Raw genomic sequence first — 22,667 nt, forward strand, 5'->3', positions numbered from 1 at the left:
TTGGAAAAGAACAACTTCTCTTGTGTGATGGTGATTCTCATTCATAACCATTACATTATGTATATGTGCATGTGTATGTGTATTATGTGTGCATGTCTGTATATATATATGTGTGTGTGTGTGTGTGTGTGTGTGTGTGTGTGTATGAAAGGCTTCTTTCAGTTTCCATTTACCAAACTCACAAGACTTTGGTTGGCCTAGAGCCATAGTAGAAGATTCTCATCCAAGATGCTATGCAGTGGTATTGAACTCAGGACCACATGGCTGGAAAGAAGGCTTCTTAACCACACAACCACACCTGTGCCTAATTAACAGTAATTTATTTCTCTAAAGATGACAAGTAATTCCTCACAACAAGAGAAGGTACTTGTCTTTGGTGGTTAGGGTAATCCAGGCTGTGTGGGATTCCTTGAGAAAAACAGACAAGCAACTGGGGAGTTTGTTTATAGGTTTGAATTTATATAAATGTAACTTCAAACAATCTTCTCTTCATAAATAATGTCAAAAGCATGTTACCTGTAACATGTTCTAAAATGTTCTTTTGTATTTTACAGTGCCAAGTCTGATATTGCTGTGGAGGAAGATTACTTTGAAGGATCTGAAGAAAGTGAAACTGAAACTTTGGAAGAGGTAGCCTCTGAAGAAGCTGATACCAATGACGAAATTGATGATATCATTGAGGAGAATGTAGATGACAGAGAGGCTGTCGGTCAAGCCATGGAAGAAGTTCTAACAAGTCTTGAAAGAAGGTCTTCCAGTAGCGAGGAAGAGGGAGAAATGACTCCTGCCAAAGCTTGGGAAGGCATGCAAGACGATGATGACGTCTTCATGAAAGAGAGCACCAATATTAGAGATAGCACCTACAATGGTGAACCCATGGAAAATGGCACCTATGAAGACAATGAAGTTGTTGCAAATGGCACTTTTGCTAATGAAGATATCTACAAAGGCAGAGCTGTTGAAGGTGATGTCATTAAAGGTGTTGCCATTGTAAGAAATACTGTGGAAGATGATAATATTGGTGAAAACATTGAAGATGACAACATTGTGAATGACACTGAGCAAATTCTTGAAGCTGATGTAAAAACCGATGTGTTAGAGGAGATGAAGGAGGAGGAATTACATCTAAATAATTCCAGTGATGACGAATCGAAGAGCACAGAGACAACAAACACAGAAAAAGCTGTTCTTCGAAGTGTTTCTGCCATGTCTGATGACACTATTGTTGACTCAGAGGATAGCACTCTGCAGTCTGTACTCCGTAGCTTAGAAAGAATGGACGAGCCATCAACGCCAGTTTTAGAATCAGAGCCTTGGAACAAACTTGATGAAAGATTCATTACCAAAAGAAAGAAGAAACCCAAAAAAGATGATGGTGGATCTGGATCAGACACCAGCTTTACACTATCGACACCAAGTAAATCAATTCACTCTTCTTTAAGTTCTCTTAACGATGCATTGCAGTACAACAAACAAATTCTGTCAGAAACTGCTGCCAATAATTCTGATAATGAACTCCTCAACGAGTTTCAGCAAGTTATAGAAGAAAGACTCGATGAGGTTAATAACGAAGCTGAAAACATTGCTGTTGAGGAGGCACCACAAGAGGATGATGTTACTTTGATTGAAAACACATTTTCTGATCTTCCAGAAGAATCGGTGAAGGCTGAGGAAGAATTGCAGAAAATCAAGGTAATAGATGTCTCTGTGGTGTCAAAAGATGAAGATAAAGTTACAGAACCATTACATGAAGAAATGGAAGTTGAAGAAGCACCAAAGAATCTCGAAATGGAATTGGAAGAAATCTCTAAATTCCCAGAAGAAATTGTTGAACAGGAGGAGGACGTTATTGTTAATAAAAATGTCAATGCTAATTTGGAAATGGTTGAGAATGAAAGCGAGCAAATATTAGCAGACCTTAACAATGAGAATCTTCCAGTGTCCTCAACTAGGAATGAAGATATTACAGAGTTGTTGGACAATGAAGTTCCCGAGAAAACCCCAAATGAAATAATTAATGATCTAGACAAGAAAACAGCAATTACTTCTTCACATAAACTGCTAAATAAAACTGAAATTTATGAGTCAAAAGAAACTGAAGAGGAGCCTTGTAGTCCTAGAGAGGAAAAAATGGTACATTCTGTATCTGTAACTGAAAAGACCAAGCAGAGTATTCCACAATTGGCTTTCTCACCAAAAAAGAACAAATTAGCTGATAAAAAGCCTTTGTTGGTTGACATTGCTGATAGGCACCCTCTTTTTGCTAACAAGAAACCTACTGTGGATACTCTGAGTAAGGTTGATGTTGAAAGCAGTGCTGCTGCTATACCTACAACTACTACTATTACCAGTACACCTACTACAACTACAACTAGTGTTACTGCTGATGATAATGAGGATGCTGCTAATACTCCAACAACACCTACTGAAGTTAAATATAGAAATTCAATACCCATAAAACCGCCTCGGTCAGCTCGGCCTCTGACCACTGAATTTGATTCTCGACGTCCTCTCTCTGACCTTATTTTAGAAAGCCAACCTATAGCTATTCCATCTTCTGACAGAATCCAGTCAAATAAAACTAGTGCCAACAAACAAGTTACACGAGCTTCTTCACTTCCGAGGGAAAGTTATATGGAAAAATATCTTTCAAGTGTTGATGTTGAAATGAGAAAGAAACCTGAATATTTGTGGAAAGGTGATAATAAAGATAATTGGAAACGTTACTCGGATTTGCCTGAGAACAACGGTAATTATGATATGACAGTTGTCAGTAAACAACTTCCTGACAATATCACCAGGAAAAATTACTCTCATTCAAAAAGCTTAGATAGAAATTTTGTTGCTGGAAGTCGGGAATTATCTCCAGCACCAAAAGCTACTTTAGATGAAAGCCCAACTGATTTAACACCTGTTCCAAAGCCTCGTCGTATTTTACCAGAAGTTACTGAATTAAAAAGAAGCCTTCCACCTTTGAAGCCACTAGCTCCTACTCCGGCTTCCAGAACCTCTTTAAAAGCTAAATCTGCTGGGAGCACTCCAGTAAGCACAGCTACCAAAGAACCTGAAGAAAACAAAAAACAACCTTTTATTCCAACTAAGTTAGAAGAAAAAATGAAACCTAATGCTTCTTTGACTGTGCCTCCTGAAGGTAGGAATGACAAAAGGCGTAAGATTCCTGTAGATGCAAGTTTGAAGAAACCTCAAAAAGAAAACCATCTTGATAAGCAATCTAGTGTTGTAGAATCTATTGATGATATTCCCTTTGCTGATGAAAGCGATAGTGATGCTCTGACAACTATCAGCATCAGCTCAGTGGAACAGTTCCCTGGAACTCTCATAAAATCAAAGCCGGTCCGCCGGGTATCCCATTCTGCATTTAAGAAAAGGATATTGCCAGCGGCTCCGAAAAAGGAACCAGCTTCCCCCATTGTACCAACTAATTCAACAAAACCACCAGAACCAAAGAAAAAGGAAAGAGTAATCTCTCTCACCAAGATGATTCCTACCAACAAACGAGACAGTTACAACCAAGACATTCCAGCGTCGGTGTTATTGTCTACGCCTTACACCACATCTCCCTTCTGGAAGATGTCACCCACTCCAAATACACCCATTCCGAGTACCTATTCAGACCAAACCCCTGTTAAGCAGCAATCCCTAACAACAAACCAGTCTGCATTCAGTCCAAAAGTTCCCAGCCCCACACCAAAACCCTTCCTAAGTTGGTCACAATCTACAAGCACTAAGAAACCTGAAAAGCCTAAAGAAGGGACTCAGTCAGAAGGTTCTTCAACTGCATCCACCCCAAAGAAAGAAAAGAAACGGTCCTTATTGTCTATGTTCTTGCCAAGTAAGTCTCGTAATAAGAGTACCAGCAGTGGTTCTGAAAGCTCTGACAAGCAAAAAACTCCAACATCAAGTAAAGAGAAGAAACTAGGGCAAAAACCCAGCAAAACTGTAAATGATAAAAAAGACAAAGGAATAAAACATACTGATTCTAAAGATCTAGATTTTGATCTTAGCAGGGACATGACAGACCTTAGTATAAAATCTGTTTTCCATGTAAAAGACCGGCCACATATTACACCAGAGCAAAAACTGCGCATTTTGGAAAGTGGGCTCAAAGCAATAATTCCACCAAGAGGAGATGGTAAGAAGTTTGGATGTTTTTTTTTTCTTGGTTTTTATTTTTGTGAGTTTTTGGTATTTTGGTGTTGTTGTTGTTGTTTAGCTCTGAACAAGCAGACTAATAATCAATGGTTTTCTTATTATGACCACCTCATCTTCCTTTTTTTTTTAACCCCCCCCCCCCAAGACATAATGTCTCTAAGTCTACATTATTTACTGGGTCTTTCCTATGTATTTTTTAAAAATCAAATTTCACTCAAACCACATCCTACTATTTAAAAAAATTAGAGAAAGGATGTATATGTAAGTATGTACATATATGTATGTATATATGCATATATATAAATACACACACACACACCACACTATTTATATTATTATATGATTGAACGCCACGCATCCATTTCCAAGTAAGTTTATCTTAATGATTTTGATGCGCACTCTCTGTGCTGTTCTCTCTCCTTTCATTTCCCCTCTCTTCCTTTCTCTAATTTTTTTTATCTCCCCTTTTCCCTCTTTTGTGTTTTCTCTCTCATCCTTTCTCTAATTCTTTTCCTCTCCCTTTCACCATTCTCCCTCTGTCCCTCTCTCTTTCTCGCTCTTCCTCCTTTACTCTCTCGTTGCTCACACGTGACCATTGGCCATCTTTTTTTTCCTAACTTGAGCTTCTTTCTTTCCTTTTGATCTACCACACAGATCACACGCATTCTTGTCTGTCTCTTCTATCTTTTTTCCTGTCAAAGCTTGTTCCTCCCCACCTCATTATGGCTTAGAAGCCCTTACTGTTCGTTTTCACTGTCCTGTTTTTGTTACCAACTTTGACCCTCCACAAATCCCAAATTTTATTTTGCTTTGTTGGAGCAACTGTTTTCTTGTAGACATATCTTGTTGTAATTGCTCAAAATGTGGAGTAGATAAAATAACCGACAACTGATGAAGGGTCGTTCTTTATGTTACTTGTCTTGTTTTCCATTTGTTCTTTTGTTGTTCACAAAAGAAGTTTGTATTCCATGTTTTTGACGTTTGATGACATCCTGTACCTATTATTATTATTATATGCATGTATATATATGTACATATATGTAAGTATGTGTGTGTGTGGGTGTGTGTGTATATATATATATATATATATATAATTAATCAATATAGGGTGGCAAAAAATTTTGTAGAATTTTTTTGCCACCAGCGGCCTAGTGGGAAAAAATTAAATAGTCATAGACCATTTATAAGTTCAACATCACAATCAAGGAACGGCCATAATAGGCCATTCACCCACTAGAAATAACAGCCAAAGCTTCAACCGCAAAATAACATTAATTCCGCAAAACAGGAGAAAATTAAAAAACATTTACCCTGTAATTTCTTATACGATGCACCGTTTCATCTACTGTTTAATGGTAAACTAACCTGATTAAATTAAATCAAGCCAATCTTCCATAGGCCCTTAGATTCGTCAGTAAGAAATAGCCAGATCGGAACAGATATTTTCACGAGGCATTTCTGTCCCTGCCTCGGCACCCATTTTGCCACCCTATATTGATTAATTATGAATTTTCTGGTTGATTCCGTAATGGAATCGGCGGCTTATATTTATTTGCTGCCGATAAATTTGGCGCGAGTGCGATGATTTGAAAATTTTAGGTCAGATATTGCCGAGGCAGGGACAGAAATGCCTCGTGAAAATATCTGTTCCGATCTGGCTATTCTTACTGACGAATCTAAGGGCCTATGGAAGATTGGCTTGATTTAATTTAATCAGGTTAGTTTACCATTAAACAGTAGATGAAACGGTGCATCGTATAAGAAATTACAGGGTAAATGTTTTTTAATTTTCTCCTGGTTTGCGGAATTAATGTTATTTTGCGGTTGAAGCTTTGGCTGTTATTTCTAGTGGGTGAATGGCCTATTATGGCCGTTCCTTGATTGTGATATATATATATATATATATATGTGTGTGTGTGTGTGTATATATATGTGTGTGTGTGTATATATATATGTATATACCCTTCAGTCATGCTTTTAATCTATCACTCAGTGTGTGCACATGAAAAACTTTTATCCTTCCAGTCATTCTAAAATTTTCTAAGAATTAAACAAGGCTTCACTAAGGTCATCTAATAATACTAAAACATATTTACATTTTTCACTGTATTGCTAAACAATCAGATTCACTCATCACTATATTACATATTTAACCGATTTTAATTAGTGAAAAAAAAGAAAAGCATGGTGGTGGAATTGCTATATATGTATTTCTGCTTCTTTGAACATGAGCAGCAGCAAGCCCACTACCACCAGCATGCTTAGACAAATTTAGCCCCCACTGATACAGAAAATCAGTGATTAACAAAAGAGTTGCAAATAGCTAGCAGGCCAGATAAAAATTTGTTACTTGCAATGAAAGCTGTATTAGATTAAAATAGCATTCTGTATATCATACTTAATGCAGATATACTGTAGAAAACCCGGAAAAACAGTATTTGTCTTAATAAAACATCTTGTTTAGATGTAGAGTGTTCAAGAACACACAAATGTACCAGTAACAAACAAAAAGTGTCCAGCTAGTAGTGGAATTGTAGTGGGGGCTAAATTTGTCTTAGCATGCAGTTGCTAATAGATGCTAGCTATTGACAATGCTGAAAGAAACAGAAATACATATTTAGCAATTCCACCACCAATGTTGCTAGATAGCAATGCTACTGATATATTTCTAATTTAAAAAAAAAACACAGTAGTCAAAGCCTCATTACTATTCACACAACTTTAACTGTTTACTCATGCACACATACACACATCTACAGATTAAATGCTCATACAGACAGTATCTCTTACACCACCGCTATCCCCCTCCTTCAATAGATTTGTACAAGCTACACACACACAAACATAAAACTATAGACATGACACATGTATGCATCAAAGAAGTGAATTTTCTCTTGACTGATAATATTGCTCCAAATTTTTCCAATGTCTTGCAGCTAAGAATATAGTTTTGAGATTGTGTTTATATTGGAAATTGGTCAATGCCTAACTGACATTAAGCGTTTCTCAGATAATTCATTCTTTATTTTTGTCTTTATCTTATGAAAACTTTTCAGATGAGTTCTCGGATTCTGGAGAAAGCTTTTTATCAACTGATACATCTGTATCAAGAAGATCAAAAGTAAGGACGAAACCTACTTTCTTTGTTGAATTCTGTTTTTCTCATGGATTGTTGTTGTTGTTGTCTTTTTGCTGCCTTTGTCAGCTAAGGTTTACTTTCTTCCAATAAACTTGTGTAAAATAATTATAAAGTAAAAAAAAAATTAAAATCTACCTTTCCAGTTGAGCGATCCGAAAAAGATCCAGCAAGCTGCTCGGAAGCAACAGAAACGCCAGCAACAACAAAGACTGCGCAGGGCTCAGGAAATACAACGGCGGTTAGAAGAAGTAGATGTGCAACAGAAAGAATTGGAAGACAGAGGCGTTATTGTTGAAAAAGCTTTGCGGGGCGAAGGTCTTGGTAAGGGTTTTTCATTTTCTCTTAAGGGTTTCCATGTTCTTTTGTCTAAAGCAGATAAAAATTTTTACCTTTCCAGAATTGTTTTGACTTGTAGAATTTTATGAAGACTTCTTTTTCTATAGCAACTTTACAATCTTTATGAAATGGTGCCTTTGACTACTGGGTATAGAAATCCCAACACTTTTTAAACTGGGGCTTTCAGCTGTAGACACACAGGTGACATGACTCATTAACCCATTCGTTACCATATTTCTGTTAAAATACACTACTTTTGTTTTGATTAATTTTGAAAATAATGAGGAATTTAGGAAAAATAACTTTGCTATTATTAAACTGATACTTGGAATACAGATTAGCATGAAAGTTTTAATTTAGATCACTTTAAACATGAAGTTTCTATTATAGAACAGGATCAGTCTTAGACAAGTTGGTATCAATACAGTTAAATGGCAGACATAGAGGTCACAGCGCCCATTAAAGTTTACATCTTAGTCTTGTCATTCTTATAAAATGGAAAATGTTTGTGGATTCGTTGCTTGTGGGAATCACTTACATTGGTATCGTTTGGTTTTCTTCATAGGTAATCTAATTGGGCTTAGATAATGCTTGGATATTGGTGTCTTGTTTTGGGAGGTTCCTTGGCATACAGAGACATCACCCATCTAAGTAGTTCTGTACTCTTTAGGTAAAGAAATCAGAGTACTTATTAGAATGGTACTCTAAATTGAACGACAGTTTTTGCTGTTGTGATTCAGTTGTTTGACTTTATTTTCCTTTTGAATATGTTGTTTTTTACTTCTACCAGATTCTTTTAAAATACTACAAGTACTACTTATAAATTCCAGGTCGTGTTAACTGCTTAAACCCCATGTCACGTGGAATTTCCTTCTTCTCTTCTAAAATTAGATTAGAAAATATTTATTTTCAAAGATTGAAGGAAAAAATAATTGAATACAAAAAAATTTAATTTGAGAAATTGTACCATAATCAGAAAGGACTAAAGGGTTTTTATTTTCAGATTGGAAAAGATGGTCAACTGAAAATGCTGGGCTGTGTTTTTTAGGGACATATCTAACATTTTTCAAATGACAAATGTATGAAGTTTAAAATGAAATTTTTCAGTGTTTCCCATGTTTGTGTGGTTAAAGAGTTTACTCCAAAGCTATGATTAAATTTATCCCTATACTTGGTTGGTATATATTTTATTTGACTCCCCAAAAATATGGAAGACAATGTTCACTCTGGTAGTGTTCAACTATAAGGTGTTTAGTCTACCGGCTGAATTATAGACCTTCCTTTGTCGCCATCACCTTTCGAAATGTGGTGAACCAGTGATTCTTCCATTAGAAAATTATAACCAAAAATGCTATTGTTCACAACATGCATAATATAAATAATAATAATGATAACAGGTGCAGTTGTGACTATGTGGTCAAGAAGCTTCCTTCCCAACTGCATGGTCTCAGGTTCAATCCCACTATGAAGTACCTTTAGCAAGCATCTCTCCACTATGGCCCTGAGCTGAATAAAGCCTTGGGTGGATTTGGTAGACAAAAAATGAGGGAAGCTTATTGTATACATGCATGTGTGTGTGTATGTATGTGTACATATATATATATATATATATATATATATATATATATTATAAAATGTTGAACATAAGTAGTTATAATCCAAGCTGTGCCTGTTTCAAACACATCTAGTTGTTCACATTAAGCCATTGTATGTATACAGATGTTATTTTAAATGTGATGTATATGGCAGTTGAAATTTTTGGTGAATTCAGTTTGTAGAGTAATTGCTTATCAAAACAGAATACTGGAAAAATTTGGTATATTTTTTTAATTCCAGTTACACATATTTCATTCTAAGATAGGAGTTACAAAGACCTGCATGTTGAAAAATGCATAAATTTTGTCTGAAGAATTATGGATAGGAAATTCTATATATGTTTTTTCTTCATAAATACCTTTGTAACTCCTATCTTGTGATGAAACACATGTACAATGGAATTAAAGATATACCATATTTTTTCAGTCTTCTCTTTCTAACAATGAGAGTGAGTGCTCAACACTGCATTGGTGGATAAACATTCTTTATTTATGGATGTTCATCTCCACCTTGGATTAAAACAAGATGGAAACAAACACTGATGTTCTATGTGAGAGGTTTGATAATCTTTAAGGGATCACATGAAACCAATGGTAGCCTTAACCCATAAATATATATAGGCACAGGCATGGCTGTGTGGTAAAAAGCTTGCTTCCCAACCACATGGTTCCGGGTTCAATCCCACTGTGTGGTACCTTGGGCAAGTGTCTTCTACTATAGCCTCTGGCTGACCAAAGCCTTGTGAGTGGATTTGGTAGACGGATATGTATATGTTTGTGTGTCTGTGTTTGTCCCACCCCACCATTGCTTGATGGGTGTGTTTACATTCCCGTAACTTAGTGGTGCGGCGAAAGTGACCGATAGAATAAGTACTACGCTTACAAAGAATTAGTCTGGGGTCAAGTTATTCAACTAAAGGCAGTGTTCCATCATGGCTGCAGTTAAATGACTGAAACAAGTAAAAGAATATACGTGTGTATGTGTGAGTTACCATTGTCATGATATCATGCTATGATAGAAAAAGAGTATCACCATCTAACAAATGATATTGTTTGTTTCTAGTCTTCTGTGGAAAACCTCTCTGGCTACAGGAAATATCACCTTGCTTTGAAACAGGTGAGGGTTGGCCACAGGAAGAGCATCTGACTGTAGAGAATCTGCTTCGGCAAAATCCACCTGAGCTATGCAAGCAATGGAAAGTGGATATTAAATGAATTATCATGATGACCATAATCATCATTTAATGTCCATATTTCATACTGCCATGGGTTTTACAAGATCTGATGTGTCCAAGGACTGCATTGTGTTCCTGTGTCCTGCTTTAGCATGGTTTCCATGGTTTGATGCCCTTCCTAATGCCAATAATAATAATAATAATAATAATAGTAATAATAATAATAATAATAGTAGTAGTAGTAGTTGTAGTAATAATTTAATAATAAATATAATAATTATAATATAAATAATAATAAATATAATATGGATATAATACTCATAATGTAATAATAAATACAATAATAATAATAATATTAATAACAATAATGATGGTGATCATAATAGTAATAATCCTTTCTACTAAAGGCACAAGGCCTGAAATTTTGGGGGAGGGGGCTAGTCAATTAGATCAACCCCAGTGTTTCACTGGTACTTAATTTATCGACCCCAAAAGGATGAAAGGTAAATTTGACCTTGGCAGGATTTGAACTCAGAACACAAAGACAGATGAAATGCCACAAAGCATTCTATCCGGTATGCTGACGATTGTGCCAACTCACTGCCTTAATAATAACTACAACAATAATGATGATGATAATAACAACAACAAGAAGATATAATTTCAAAAACAAAATTCATGTGATAGAATTCATTACTTCTGATTAAAATTCAAAGAACTGGGAAGTTTAGTGTGATGTATGGGCTGCAATCACTAACCAAAGTAGAAAATATAAGACCATAGTCCATTTAGAAGGCCTAAGGTGGCCTATTTATTAATAAATGCAGGTTTTGAGGTTTGAGTATGTTCAGCTTCATCAGATATATTGTATAACCCATTTCATTCTTCCTTCAACCACTCAAGATCTAAAACTTACAAGATACCGTTATGGTTGGGGCTTAAAGAGTTAAAAATATAATGAAAAATTGGTTTATGTTAAATGTGATGTAACAAGGACCTCAGTTCTTAATCATCATTTCATTCAAATGTTTGTTTTTCCATGCTTGCATGGATCAGACGAAGTTTATTGAGGTTGATTTTTCACAACCGGATGCCCTTATTGTTGTAAATCCTCACCTGTTTCCCTACGAGATAATATTACCCTCAGATTAGGCTTTTTATCACAGTAATAAAAAGGTAATGAATGACACTGCTTATATGACAGTGACACTCATTTACTGCCACATGCGATGTCAAGACAGGGAAACACAAACACACACATTTACATACATATGCATACACGCACACACGATAGGCTTCTTTCAGTTTCTGTCTAGCAAATTCACAACAACCCAGGCTAATAATAGCAGTGCCACATGGTAGGACTGAACCTGGAACCATGTGGCTGGTAAGTAAACTTTTTACCACATAGCCAGCCACACCCGGGCCTACCTTTTGGTTCTAAAAAGAAAATGGTAATCTCTCTATGCCCATAAACTAAGCTAAGATCTGAAAAACTGAAAAGTTAAAATTTTAAAATGTGTGTATGTAGTCTTACATCTAATTGTTCATATCTTGAAAATCCCACAACTTTCTTACAATCAGTTTTTTTTTTTTCATTTTCCCCTTAAATATTTGATGTTTATTGTTGAAATGTTAAAGACAAATAAAGGATTTTGCTTTTCAGCTCACTTGGTTTAACCATTCCACATTAAATATTACATATTAAGACTTCTACATATACATTATATTACATATTGCAGACTTCTACATATACATTATATTTTTGCTTATTTTCAAATGAAATTTACTTCACCCTTTACTGGACAGTTTTCTTGCAAATGTTAAATTGCCAATGCTTTTAATCTTTTATATTGGCCATTTATTGCAGGAATAAATTGTGTAGTTGTTTCAATTAATTTTTTGTTTAATAATAAAGATTCCAGAGGATTTTTTTTTTATAAAAGTATCACTATCTCTTTTCCTTATTTGGTATAACAAACATTTGGAATATAACAATTTGGCAATAGGTGTTACATAGAGTTTTGTGTTAATGAATGTGTAAATTATTAATAATTTCAGATCATGTGGTATTTAATAGATTAATTTCTGTTCATCATAAAAATTCAAATTAGCATATTAAAAAAAAAAAAAAAAAACGTGGTTATTTTATTTAAACACAGCTTTTTCTCTGAAAGTAGATCCCAATGCTAGAGTTTACATTCTCTTTGATTCCTTCTTCTTTTTGCTATTTCTTTATAAACTTACCAAGGTATTTAAAGGTTATTGTATAGAGCTTATCCTTCTGAATTATTGATAATCCTTTAAAAAGAAATGTGAAACGAGAAACAGCAGTCAGAATAGTTCTCTATAACTGGTTTTGTTTCAATTGGAAATTCAGATTAAATTTCTGAAGTTCTTCAATATTTCAAGTTTGTAGCCTTACTTGCTTTATTCTCCTGCAATCTGAATTGCTTTCAGAGAAAAGAAATTACTTGCTTAGTAAATCTTCTCTCATCAACAACTTGTGACACTTTTTTGTTTTTTAAACATTCTATTTTCACTCTTGATCTCTTCTGTTGTAATTAAAATAACTGTATTAGATGCTGTGATGCAATTATAAGCTCCCAGCAAATTTATTCAGTGTTGAAGTTGATTTGATTTCCAACTGTGTCTGTTTCACTTCGATTGTTAACACCCCCTAGTATACTACCTGGATGCCACAAATTCCCATTTTCCTACCATTATTAATCTCAGGCTTCAAGCCTATGTATAAGATCATTTATTATAGTTTCTGCTTTCCTAGATTTGTCAGATTCATTCCCAATTCTACACAAACTTCATACAGCACCACCCTCTCTTCTTACACATGCTATACTTCCATCAGCATTCTTTAAAAGCCACATCCTACTCTTCCTTTCTCTAAAACTGCTTTCTTCTGAAGCTTCTTTATCCCTAAACTGTCACAGAAACTGTCACAGAATAAGTCTTCAGTACTCTAAACATTCTGCTTAATTAAGAACTTTACTGTATTTACGTGTGTAGAGAGATTTAATAGCAAACACCAGTTTCAACATGGGTAGGTAGCAGAGTTCTTGAATTAAAAAAAAAAGGATAAGGGGATAAAATAAATTGATTTTGGGATGCAAAAAGTAGGGGTTATGTTATATTCAATGTCAGTTTGTACTCATGTATGATAGGTTTAAATGTATACAATGTCAGTGGGAATGCGGGATGTGTTAATTTGTTTTATTCCGCAGAAAGACTCTTCTCTTTATTTTTTCTTTTACTTGTTTTGGTTTGCGGCCATGTTGGGACCCTGCCTTGAAATAGTTTAGTTAAATGAATCAACCCCCCTTATAATATGGACTATTCTTTCATTTAGATCTCATCTAAGGTCACTTTTTTCTCTGTTCATAGTTGGTTGTCCTATGTCAGTTATCTAGAATGTTCTACCACCACAAACAAGATTTAGCTATACTGTAACGGCACAGTTCTCTCCCCTGAATATTCCTCCTCTAGTTGAGCTAGGTGACTTTACATTCTTTTCTATTATGACAGCTGTCGTTGTTTAATCCACCCCAAACCCCCAGGTCAACCTTGTGTAAGAAGACCTATGATCAAAGATATTCCAGTTGTGACCATCCCGTTCTTTGATATAGAAGACTACACTGTCCAGTGTTTCTACCCCTTCTTTTAAGATGGTGGAGTGCAAGTTAAGGAAGATTTAGCTGCTATTTTTAGCAAATCGAGTAACAATTTTCGGGTTCCTCATGTTGGCTTCATTACAATGAGTTATCTACCTTTTAGTTTCAGAGAGAGAGAGAGAGATTCTTGATAGTTGGTGTCATGTTTTACGTTTGATTGCATTACATCTCTACAATACCAAAACATTTGTGTTTGTTTCTGAGTGTTTCTGCTGCCTCATCTCAGAACTGTCTTCATTTAAAGGTTGTTGTCATTTAGCCCAGGTTAGACTCGATTGAACAGACTATGACTGAAAGCATTCCCAGCCTGACTGAAATGTAGAGTGCGATTTGAGGGAAATTTGACAATTATTTCCAACATGTTGAGCTACATGTAGATTCGTGCTTCCTTGTCCATTTGCACTATTTAGTTTGTAGAGGTGACATGGCCACATGGATCGGTCATTCAACTACTGACTCATAAATAACAGATTCAAATCCATTCTAGGTTGTAAGTCACTACTTCAGTGGAGAAGAACTTTTCTTAATTCCTTTCATCTGCCAAAAATCGGTCCGGTCCCCTCATTTTCTAGGAATAATATATTTGTTACATTGGTATCTCATCGAGGAGCAGTGTATGTTTGTATGTGTGTAGGTACATCATTCAATGGATGATAGCTACTGGTATTTCTTTAACTGTTTTACTCTGTCTATGAGAATCTTATCTAAAATATAAATGATAAAAATATACATTCCATCACTTTGTAAGAAGCTTTCCATCAAACTCTATTTTCTTATTTCACAATGCTTCAAACAGCAACATTCTTCTTTTCCATGCATTTATATATATATATAATGTTTTAATGAAAACCATATGTCTTGTGAAGTACATATTTTTAAAGCAGCTGACAAACAGTTTTGTTTTTATCACCTTGATAAATGGTAAAATAAAATTTCAACCAAGAAACCCTCAGTATATATTTCACAAGACTCATGGTTCTCATTATAACAGTATCTTTATTCTCTTTGCTGATCAAGTGTTATTCTACTTGTTGGAACTTTATCACACAGTATATATATATATATATATATATATATATATATATATATATATGTGTGTGTGTGTGTGTGTGTGTATATATGTATGTATATACACACATTAATTCATTCATACATTCATTCTCTTAATGTCATCTTAGTAGAACTAAGCATAGTTTTTGAGAGTTTGATGTAGCATTTTAGTGGAGTTACAATATTTTTCAGCTATGAGAAATGATTGGTTTTTTTTAAAGCTTACTGTTAGATGTAAAATTCATTCAGTCAGGAGATTGTCAGAAACATTAGGGAGCAGTGAGCAAACTGTTTTATACTATTTAGTTACAAACTTTTAGGTTTTGAGTTCAAATTCCATGAAGGCTAAATTTGCCTTTCACTCTTTCAAGGGTTGGTAAAAAAATCAACTATTTCCTTCTCCCAGATTTCTGGTCTTGTATACTTGTTGGAAACAATTAAGGTGGATGATTAGTTGAATTACTAGAGCATTGACTGACCAAAGCGTTTTGCAGTAATTGTTCCAGTTGTTTACAGTCTGAGTTCAAATCCCTCCTGACTCAGTTTAGCTTTTCATTCTTTGTAGTCAATAAAATAAAGTACCAGTCAAATACTAGGGTTTATGGCATTGATCAATCCTCCCTTGCCCTCACCATAATCAAATTTTTAGTCTTGTGCTAATGCTAGAACAAGCTAATTGTTAGCATTGGAAATGAATGTAAACCCATCCACTACAGCAGAATTAATATCCTAAAGTACCTTAGTTAATGCTCTTATAGCCGAAGGGGTTTTTATCTAATCCTGTCAGTGTTGGTGCCTCATAAAAAGCACCCACACTATTTCCATGTATGGAGATCTCTATCGATGTGGGCAGGACCACTCACACTCCACATTAAATATTACAAAGTCAAACCATAATAAATATCAAAGGAACATTCTTGTGCCATGGTAAAAGCACCCAGTGTGCTCTGTAAAGTGGTTGGCATTTAGGAAAGGCTTCCAGCTGTCGAAACCAAGTCAAAACACATGACTGGAACCTTGTGCAGCTTGCCAGCTCTAGCCAAACCATCCAACCCATGCCAGCATAGAAAATGGAGGTTAAATAATAATGATGATGATGATGACGTACAAGACATTCCTAGCTGTTCTTTAGAACCATTTGGTATTTTTTTTTTTCCCTTCTTACCTGAAATGCATATTACTATCAAAGTAACTGCATGTAAATTAGCTAACACATTCACCTACTCACCCACCACCATATTCACCACTACATAATCCACTTCCATTTTCTTTACCATGCGCTGCTGGAATGCTGATCACCTTATTGTCCCAAGTAGAGGACTAAAGTCACTTGAATTATGATTCAAAATATAAAGTAAAATATGATATTTGAAATCAGGGAGTAACATTTGCATCAGCTGCTGTTTCCTTTTTCTACTGCAATGCAGTTAAAGCTTGGTGCAATGCACTGGAATCATAACTGCACTGAAGTGCAGTTATGTCTCGGTGTGGTGCACTGGAATTTATGGCTTAGTTTTGGTCCCTGCTTGGAGCTGCTTTGCTTCATTAATTCAATATTTTTTGGAATGGACATGAACATCATAACTTCACAATGCCTCTCTCTCACTTATCTCTCTTTTAAATTCTTGAGTTTTCATATCTGTGTAAGAAATTATGAAATGTTAATCTGTACAGAATAGTAATTACTTTAAATATCAATGTCCTTAAAAAGGTGCAGAGGTTGTCATATGGTTAAGAAGTTTGAGTCCACACAGTGGGATCTTGAGCAAGTGTTTTCTACTTTATAGCTCTGGGCTGACCAATGCATTGTGAAGAAGTTTGGTAGTCAGAAGCTATTTGAAAACGTGTGTGTCGGGGTTTCCCACCAGTGATTGTAGTTAATACAAGGGAGATCATTATTTTTTCATAATATTTGGCAGGATTAGAATTTTGAATTTGAAATTAAGACATTGTAAGGAAAATAATGCATAGAACTTTCATTTTAATTAATTTATTAAATATTTTTGCTTACTTAATCTAGTTGGAGGTAATCATATATGGTAATATTTCTTTCTTTGTGTGTGTGTGTGTCTATACTGTGTCCTCAAATTGACTCTGTTTGGGTAGCTGTGATGTTTGTTTATGTCCCCCATAATATCTCCTAAGCTTGACAGTTTAACATTTGAACACAAGTGGAATAAAGTATATTACTTGTCAAACAAGAATCAGTAATCTTTAACTAATCCATACCAGTCTAGAAAAACTTGATAAAATAACAATGATGGTAATCTCTGCTTTCCTTTGCTAAGTCTTTGGAAAACTGATTTCTTATGTGAGCAGGGAAACTTGTTGATATGTATATATATATATATATATATAAATTAATAAATAAAATATATGCATACATACATACATATATGTACGTACCTACATCTACATGTATATATACATGCATATATAAATATATATATGTGAGTACAGGACACCACAAATAGACGTAGAACTCAACGAGAAACGAAAACGTAAAAACAAACATGGAAACAGACTTTTTTTAACAACAAAAAAAACAAACAATACAAGGAAAATTCCCCTTCATCAGCTGTCCCTAGTTCGACTCCATGCGTGTTTCGAAAGTAAGGACAGAACACGACTCGTCGAACTAGCCCTTCCTTCTAAATTTGTTCATGAGAAATGTTTTGAATATGCAAATAAAGCTCCTATTCAGTTATGCTGACCACAGTCCAATGATGCTGACTGGTGAACCAGTTTTTTGGGGTTGCACCGAGCTGTACCAATATAATGTAGGATATAGTAATAATAACAGTAATTCTTGGATGGAATTTATAAATATTTAATGCATCGCTATATAGATATAAAGGTCCTTAACTGTTAGCCTTTTGCTCCCTATGCAGCATAAGCCATTGACAACTTTTCTCTCCTCTTCTCAATTCTGGGCTGTTGGACTTGCAGCTTCCTTGAGAGAAGTTCCCTTCTCTCCCAGATCTCATTGGTTCTGAATTGTCTTTGATGCTTTTGTAGCTTGGCTTTTTCTTTTTTAAAATTTTTGTCTAGGTTTAGGGTGCTGGCCTTTCACAAACCCATTTTTATTTCTGGGAAGAAGCAGTCCATATTGGTCTGACCTCCGTCCTGCTTAGGAGGCCCTATCAGAAGCTTGCACTCTGCTGGAATAGCTCTCAGGGTTGTTGAGGGGGACAAGCCACAAAACAACCAGGACTGGGCTCTGGATATAGAAAGGAGGGGAAACAATATTATGTGATGTTTGTACAGTTTCCAAGAACATTAGCAAAACAAAAGAAGTGCCTAAATGCAAGAATCATAACCCAATCATAGACTTGCCTCCCGAGGAATATGTCTATTACTCAATTCCTCTTTGCTACTCCATATTATATTTAACTGCATTATCTATTTGTTTCTCCCGTATGATTTTATTCCTTGTTTCCTCTCATTTTATACTTGTCTACCCTACTTCTATCACCAGTTCTGTTTTCTTGAAAAAGAAAATGCTTTGTCCTCCAGTAATAATTATTCTATGTATATCTATAATTAATTGTATTTTTATTATTTTAAATAACTCACAAATTTTATATATAGCTCTTTCAAGTCCATATCTACCAGCAGCTTATATAATTACTACTGCTGTTCTGTGTTGCTGTCCTTTGTTATAAAATATCTTCAATGAGGGTGACAAGCGGAATAGCAGCTGTTTTTGTCAATCCTGGCCCTGGGTCAGTTTGATTGTTCAGCTGTCTGTCATAGCTGGTATGTCAAATACAAAAGGTAGTTCCAGACAGGAAAAAGTTTAAAGTATCAACAATGTGTGACCTTGAGGGAGATGGAGAAAGTGGTGGTGGTGGTGGTGATGATGATGGTGAGAGAGAGAGCATTGAGGAAAACAAAACAAGTATTGACAATGATGTCTTAAGATGGTGAAAACATCTTGGTGACTTGGTTGGATGTCTAGAAGCTTGAGATTATTTGGCATTTGCTGCTGCCTCCATAAAGAAAGTATGTTTTGCACAATACTAATAATTTAAGAGACCAGTGATAAAGACAAATGTTACCTACTTGCAGTGAGAAATGATTTGGTGCTTCCAGAAGCTTCTCAGTTCAACTTATTTAACCACACTTGCCGATTCTCTCTCTGTTCTGCATTTCAGCTAATGTTTGGTTCTGGAGATCAATTAATTTGCTTCCTTTTAATTTCATGGCACCAACTAGTTGAACAAATACCAGCGACTTTTCTGCGTATCTGTCTGTATATCCACATGCACGTTTTGCTTGGGTGTGTATGTGTGTGTGAGTGACTGAGTATTTGTATGTATGTATGTATGTATGTGTGTGTGTGTGAGTGTGAGAGTAGTTTTTCTTGATAGCTTTTCTATGCTGTGTATTTTCCAGAGTATGGAATCATCAATATATGTCTGGCATGTGCCTTTACTCCACTGCAAGGTGAAGTGTTGCTTTCTCTTTTACTTTTCACTTCATAATTCTGCCCTGTAATGGTTGCGAAGGTTGTGCTGTCATTTTGCTTACTTACTCAACTTCTTCTGCACTGCCTTCCCCCCATTATCTCTCTATCCTAGTCAAGCCATTCATCTCGGTAACATCAATAAGGACTTTTTCTAGAATTCTCTTCAGGAATGCTAACAACAATATGGTAAATATATAAAAAATATTTTAACTAATCTTTATTGAGCCAAGAACATTATAGGAAAAAATTAATCAGGAATATTTATTAAATGTATAACGACATGAACAATAAGAGAATAATGATTAAAAGTTCTTGGCAGAAAGTGTGTGTGTGTGTGTATCTCTGTTGAGAAGTAAACTGACTTCTTGACTAAACTTAGGTTGAATTATTGTTGCTATTTAACCTCAGATCAATCTTGATTGAGCAGACCTCTGATCAAAGGCAGTCCAACCATGACCACCCTGTCCTTTTTGTGGTATTATGTATCCAGGATTACATTATTCAATGCGACCCTCTGATTTCAAGATAGGGGTGAAGGTAATTTAAGAAAGATTTGGATACATTAAAGATGGTTCATGAGATCCAGCTTTATTTAGAAACAAAAACTGTAGATTTCTACATGGTATTATAAACATATTTGCCTCTTCAACTTCAACCCAACAAGACAATTGTCCCTGAGAGAATTGCTCACGCTATCATTAAATATAGTACCTGCAAGATAATTTCTGTTCTCACCAAATTCTTCAACCCTTCCCTCTCTACGATGAGGAAACTTGCTACAGTGTGTCCTAGGTGGACATCTACCAATCACTCTCACATTCAACATCTCATAGGTTATAGAAACATTCTTAAACAATCACATCCTTGAACCTCTCTCTCTCTCTCTCACACACACACATGCACACATGCACACACACACTAACATGTCTAGGGAGGTCTCTCACTCTTGAGAACTTTGATGAAAGCAATATTTTTGTGCTTGACATAAGAAAAGTTTTCTGTTAATAGAAATGCCAAGCTAAGTTGTCTGCCCTATGCTCCATCTGTCTCTGGTGTACTTGAATGAAAGTTTCCTTCAAACTAAACTGGGCAGTAGACTCAATTTGTCTCCCAAATTAACACCATTTACCTGGTTCTTGGAGGCTTTTAGTGGGGTCTACTTTGTTGTAAGCATTCGGAACACTGGCTTGAAAATACCTTACCCCTTTCAAAAAGTCATGAGCAATGCTCTCCTTCCTGATTAAGTGATGAAATAAAGATTATGCTGAAGACACTTCTTCTGACCCCCAAACTCTATCAACTGCCTCTTATACTCTTCTTTTAATACACTAATTACCTATTTCCTGTCCCTCTAACAACAACAAAAAAATCTTGTGCTGATAATACACCTTTCATTTCTTCTTTAATTTCCCACACACGGCTGTCATCCACACCCAACCAAGACACTACACATCATGCCCCACTTCATACACACTGTTTTCCATGTACGGAGATCTTAAAATCATTTCTATCAATGTGGGCAAAGCCACTCGCACTCCATATTAAACATCACAAAGTCAGACCATAATAAATATCAAAGGAACATTCTTGTGCCATGGTAAAAACACCCAACACACTCTGCAAAGTGGTTGGCATTAGGAAGGTCAATGAGCCATAAAAACCATGCCACAACAGACAGTTGGAGCTTGATGCAGTCCCTGGCTTTACCAGCTCCTGTGAAACCATCCAACCCATACCAGTATGGAAAATTGATGTTAAATGATGATGATGATAGGGTCAACATGTTGTTTCCTTTTCTCCCAGAATATAATTTAGCCCTGGTCAGTTACTGACCAGGGCCAAGTATATTCAGCCATGAAAAAGAAAACAAGTGTTTTGATAAATGTTATAAAGCTCAGCATTAGATCTGCATTAAAATACTTCCTCTGCATGCGCATGTGTGCATGTATGTGTGTGGGAATAAACAAAAATAGCAATATTTTCATTACGTGTTGAACTATTTAAATCTCTCTCTATATATAAAACTGAAGTTGTCTGTGTATGGCAGGTTTGGTAACCTTCAACTAACACTATCTCCTCCAAGACCCTGCCGCGCAAGTTGCCCAAAATTTGAGTAAGATAGAAGAAGGCTTGCTCTTCCTTCTGTATAAGAAAAAAATTCAAATTGCACCATGTAAACACCAAAAATTATTTACATCAAAAAGGTGCTTTTTTCTATGAAAATCCCTATTTTTTTACAATTTTTTTACTGCTGTGTCACCATTTTTTAGTGTATTTCAACCAGAAAAATGTTCACTTAAAGAGAATAACAAGCTACATAATGCAAAATTTTTACTTTTCAAAAATTCCAATTCTAAAGGGTCGAAACAAACCCGAGCAATGCCGGGCGATACTGCTAGTATATGTTATATTTAATCAATGGGTTTAGCAGGTAAGAGTGTTATTTCCCTTTGATCTAATCTGCTGCTACATAGGTACCTCAGAATAATACACCTGATGACTATTGAACATCAAATTAATCAAAGTGTTGTGTAGATGTAAATTTTTTATATAATTTTTCATCTGCAAAGACATTGTTAATATTCAGGAATAAGATACCTGATGACCTGGGGATGCAACTGGTTGAAATATAGAGTAAATGTAAATATTAATAAAGAAACTTGGATAAAGGCGGTGCTCCAGCATAGCCACAGTCAAATGACTGAAACAAGTAAGAGAGTAAATGATCATAATAAATGAAATAAAAATGACTAAAACAATACCTTCACAATGTGTGTGCGTGTGTATGTGTGCGTGCATATGTGTGTGTGTGTGTGTGTGTGTGTGTGTGTGCACGCTCTGTCTCTCCTCATGAAATACATTAATGCTTATTTTATTTTGAATTATTAATTTAATTTTTGCTTGTCTTTTTTTCATTTGCTTTGAAATATGGTTTAATAATTTGTTTTTGAAAGTATGATGTAAGAGAAGAGCATTACAATATTCAGTAGAATCCAGAATTCCAAAGGAATTTTGCAATGTGTCTGTGTCCGAAACAAATGG

General features: G+C 35.4%; 1 protein-coding gene across 9 annotated transcripts in view; it reads left to right on the plus strand.

The window, feature by feature from the left end:
• LOC115220265 (F-actin-monooxygenase MICAL3) overlaps positions 1-22,667 on the plus strand; it is a 341,384-nt gene that overhangs the window by 271,720 nt on the left and 46,997 nt on the right. For 7 of the 9 annotated variants that reach the window (XR_005002402.1, XM_036509827.1, XM_036509829.1 and 4 more), the window contains 4 exons: positions 555-4,153; positions 7,230-7,294; positions 7,456-7,633; positions 19,553-19,603. Coding sequence is in view for 8 of the 9 variants with exons in the window: in XM_036509827.1 (XP_036365720.1) it covers positions 555-4,153; positions 7,230-7,294; positions 7,456-7,633; positions 19,553-19,603 (3,893 nt within the window). In the remaining variant the exon portion in view is untranslated. The remainder of the gene's footprint in view (positions 1-554; positions 4,154-7,229; positions 7,295-7,455; positions 7,634-19,552; positions 19,604-22,667) is intronic. The other 2 variants (XM_029790368.2, XM_029790370.2) reach the window with 1 other exon arrangement.

The sequence above is a fragment of the Octopus sinensis genome, linkage group LG16, assembly GCF_006345805.1.
Source record: "Octopus sinensis linkage group LG16, ASM634580v1, whole genome shotgun sequence".
In the NCBI taxonomy this organism is placed as follows: domain Eukaryota; kingdom Metazoa; phylum Mollusca; class Cephalopoda; order Octopoda; family Octopodidae; genus Octopus; species Octopus sinensis.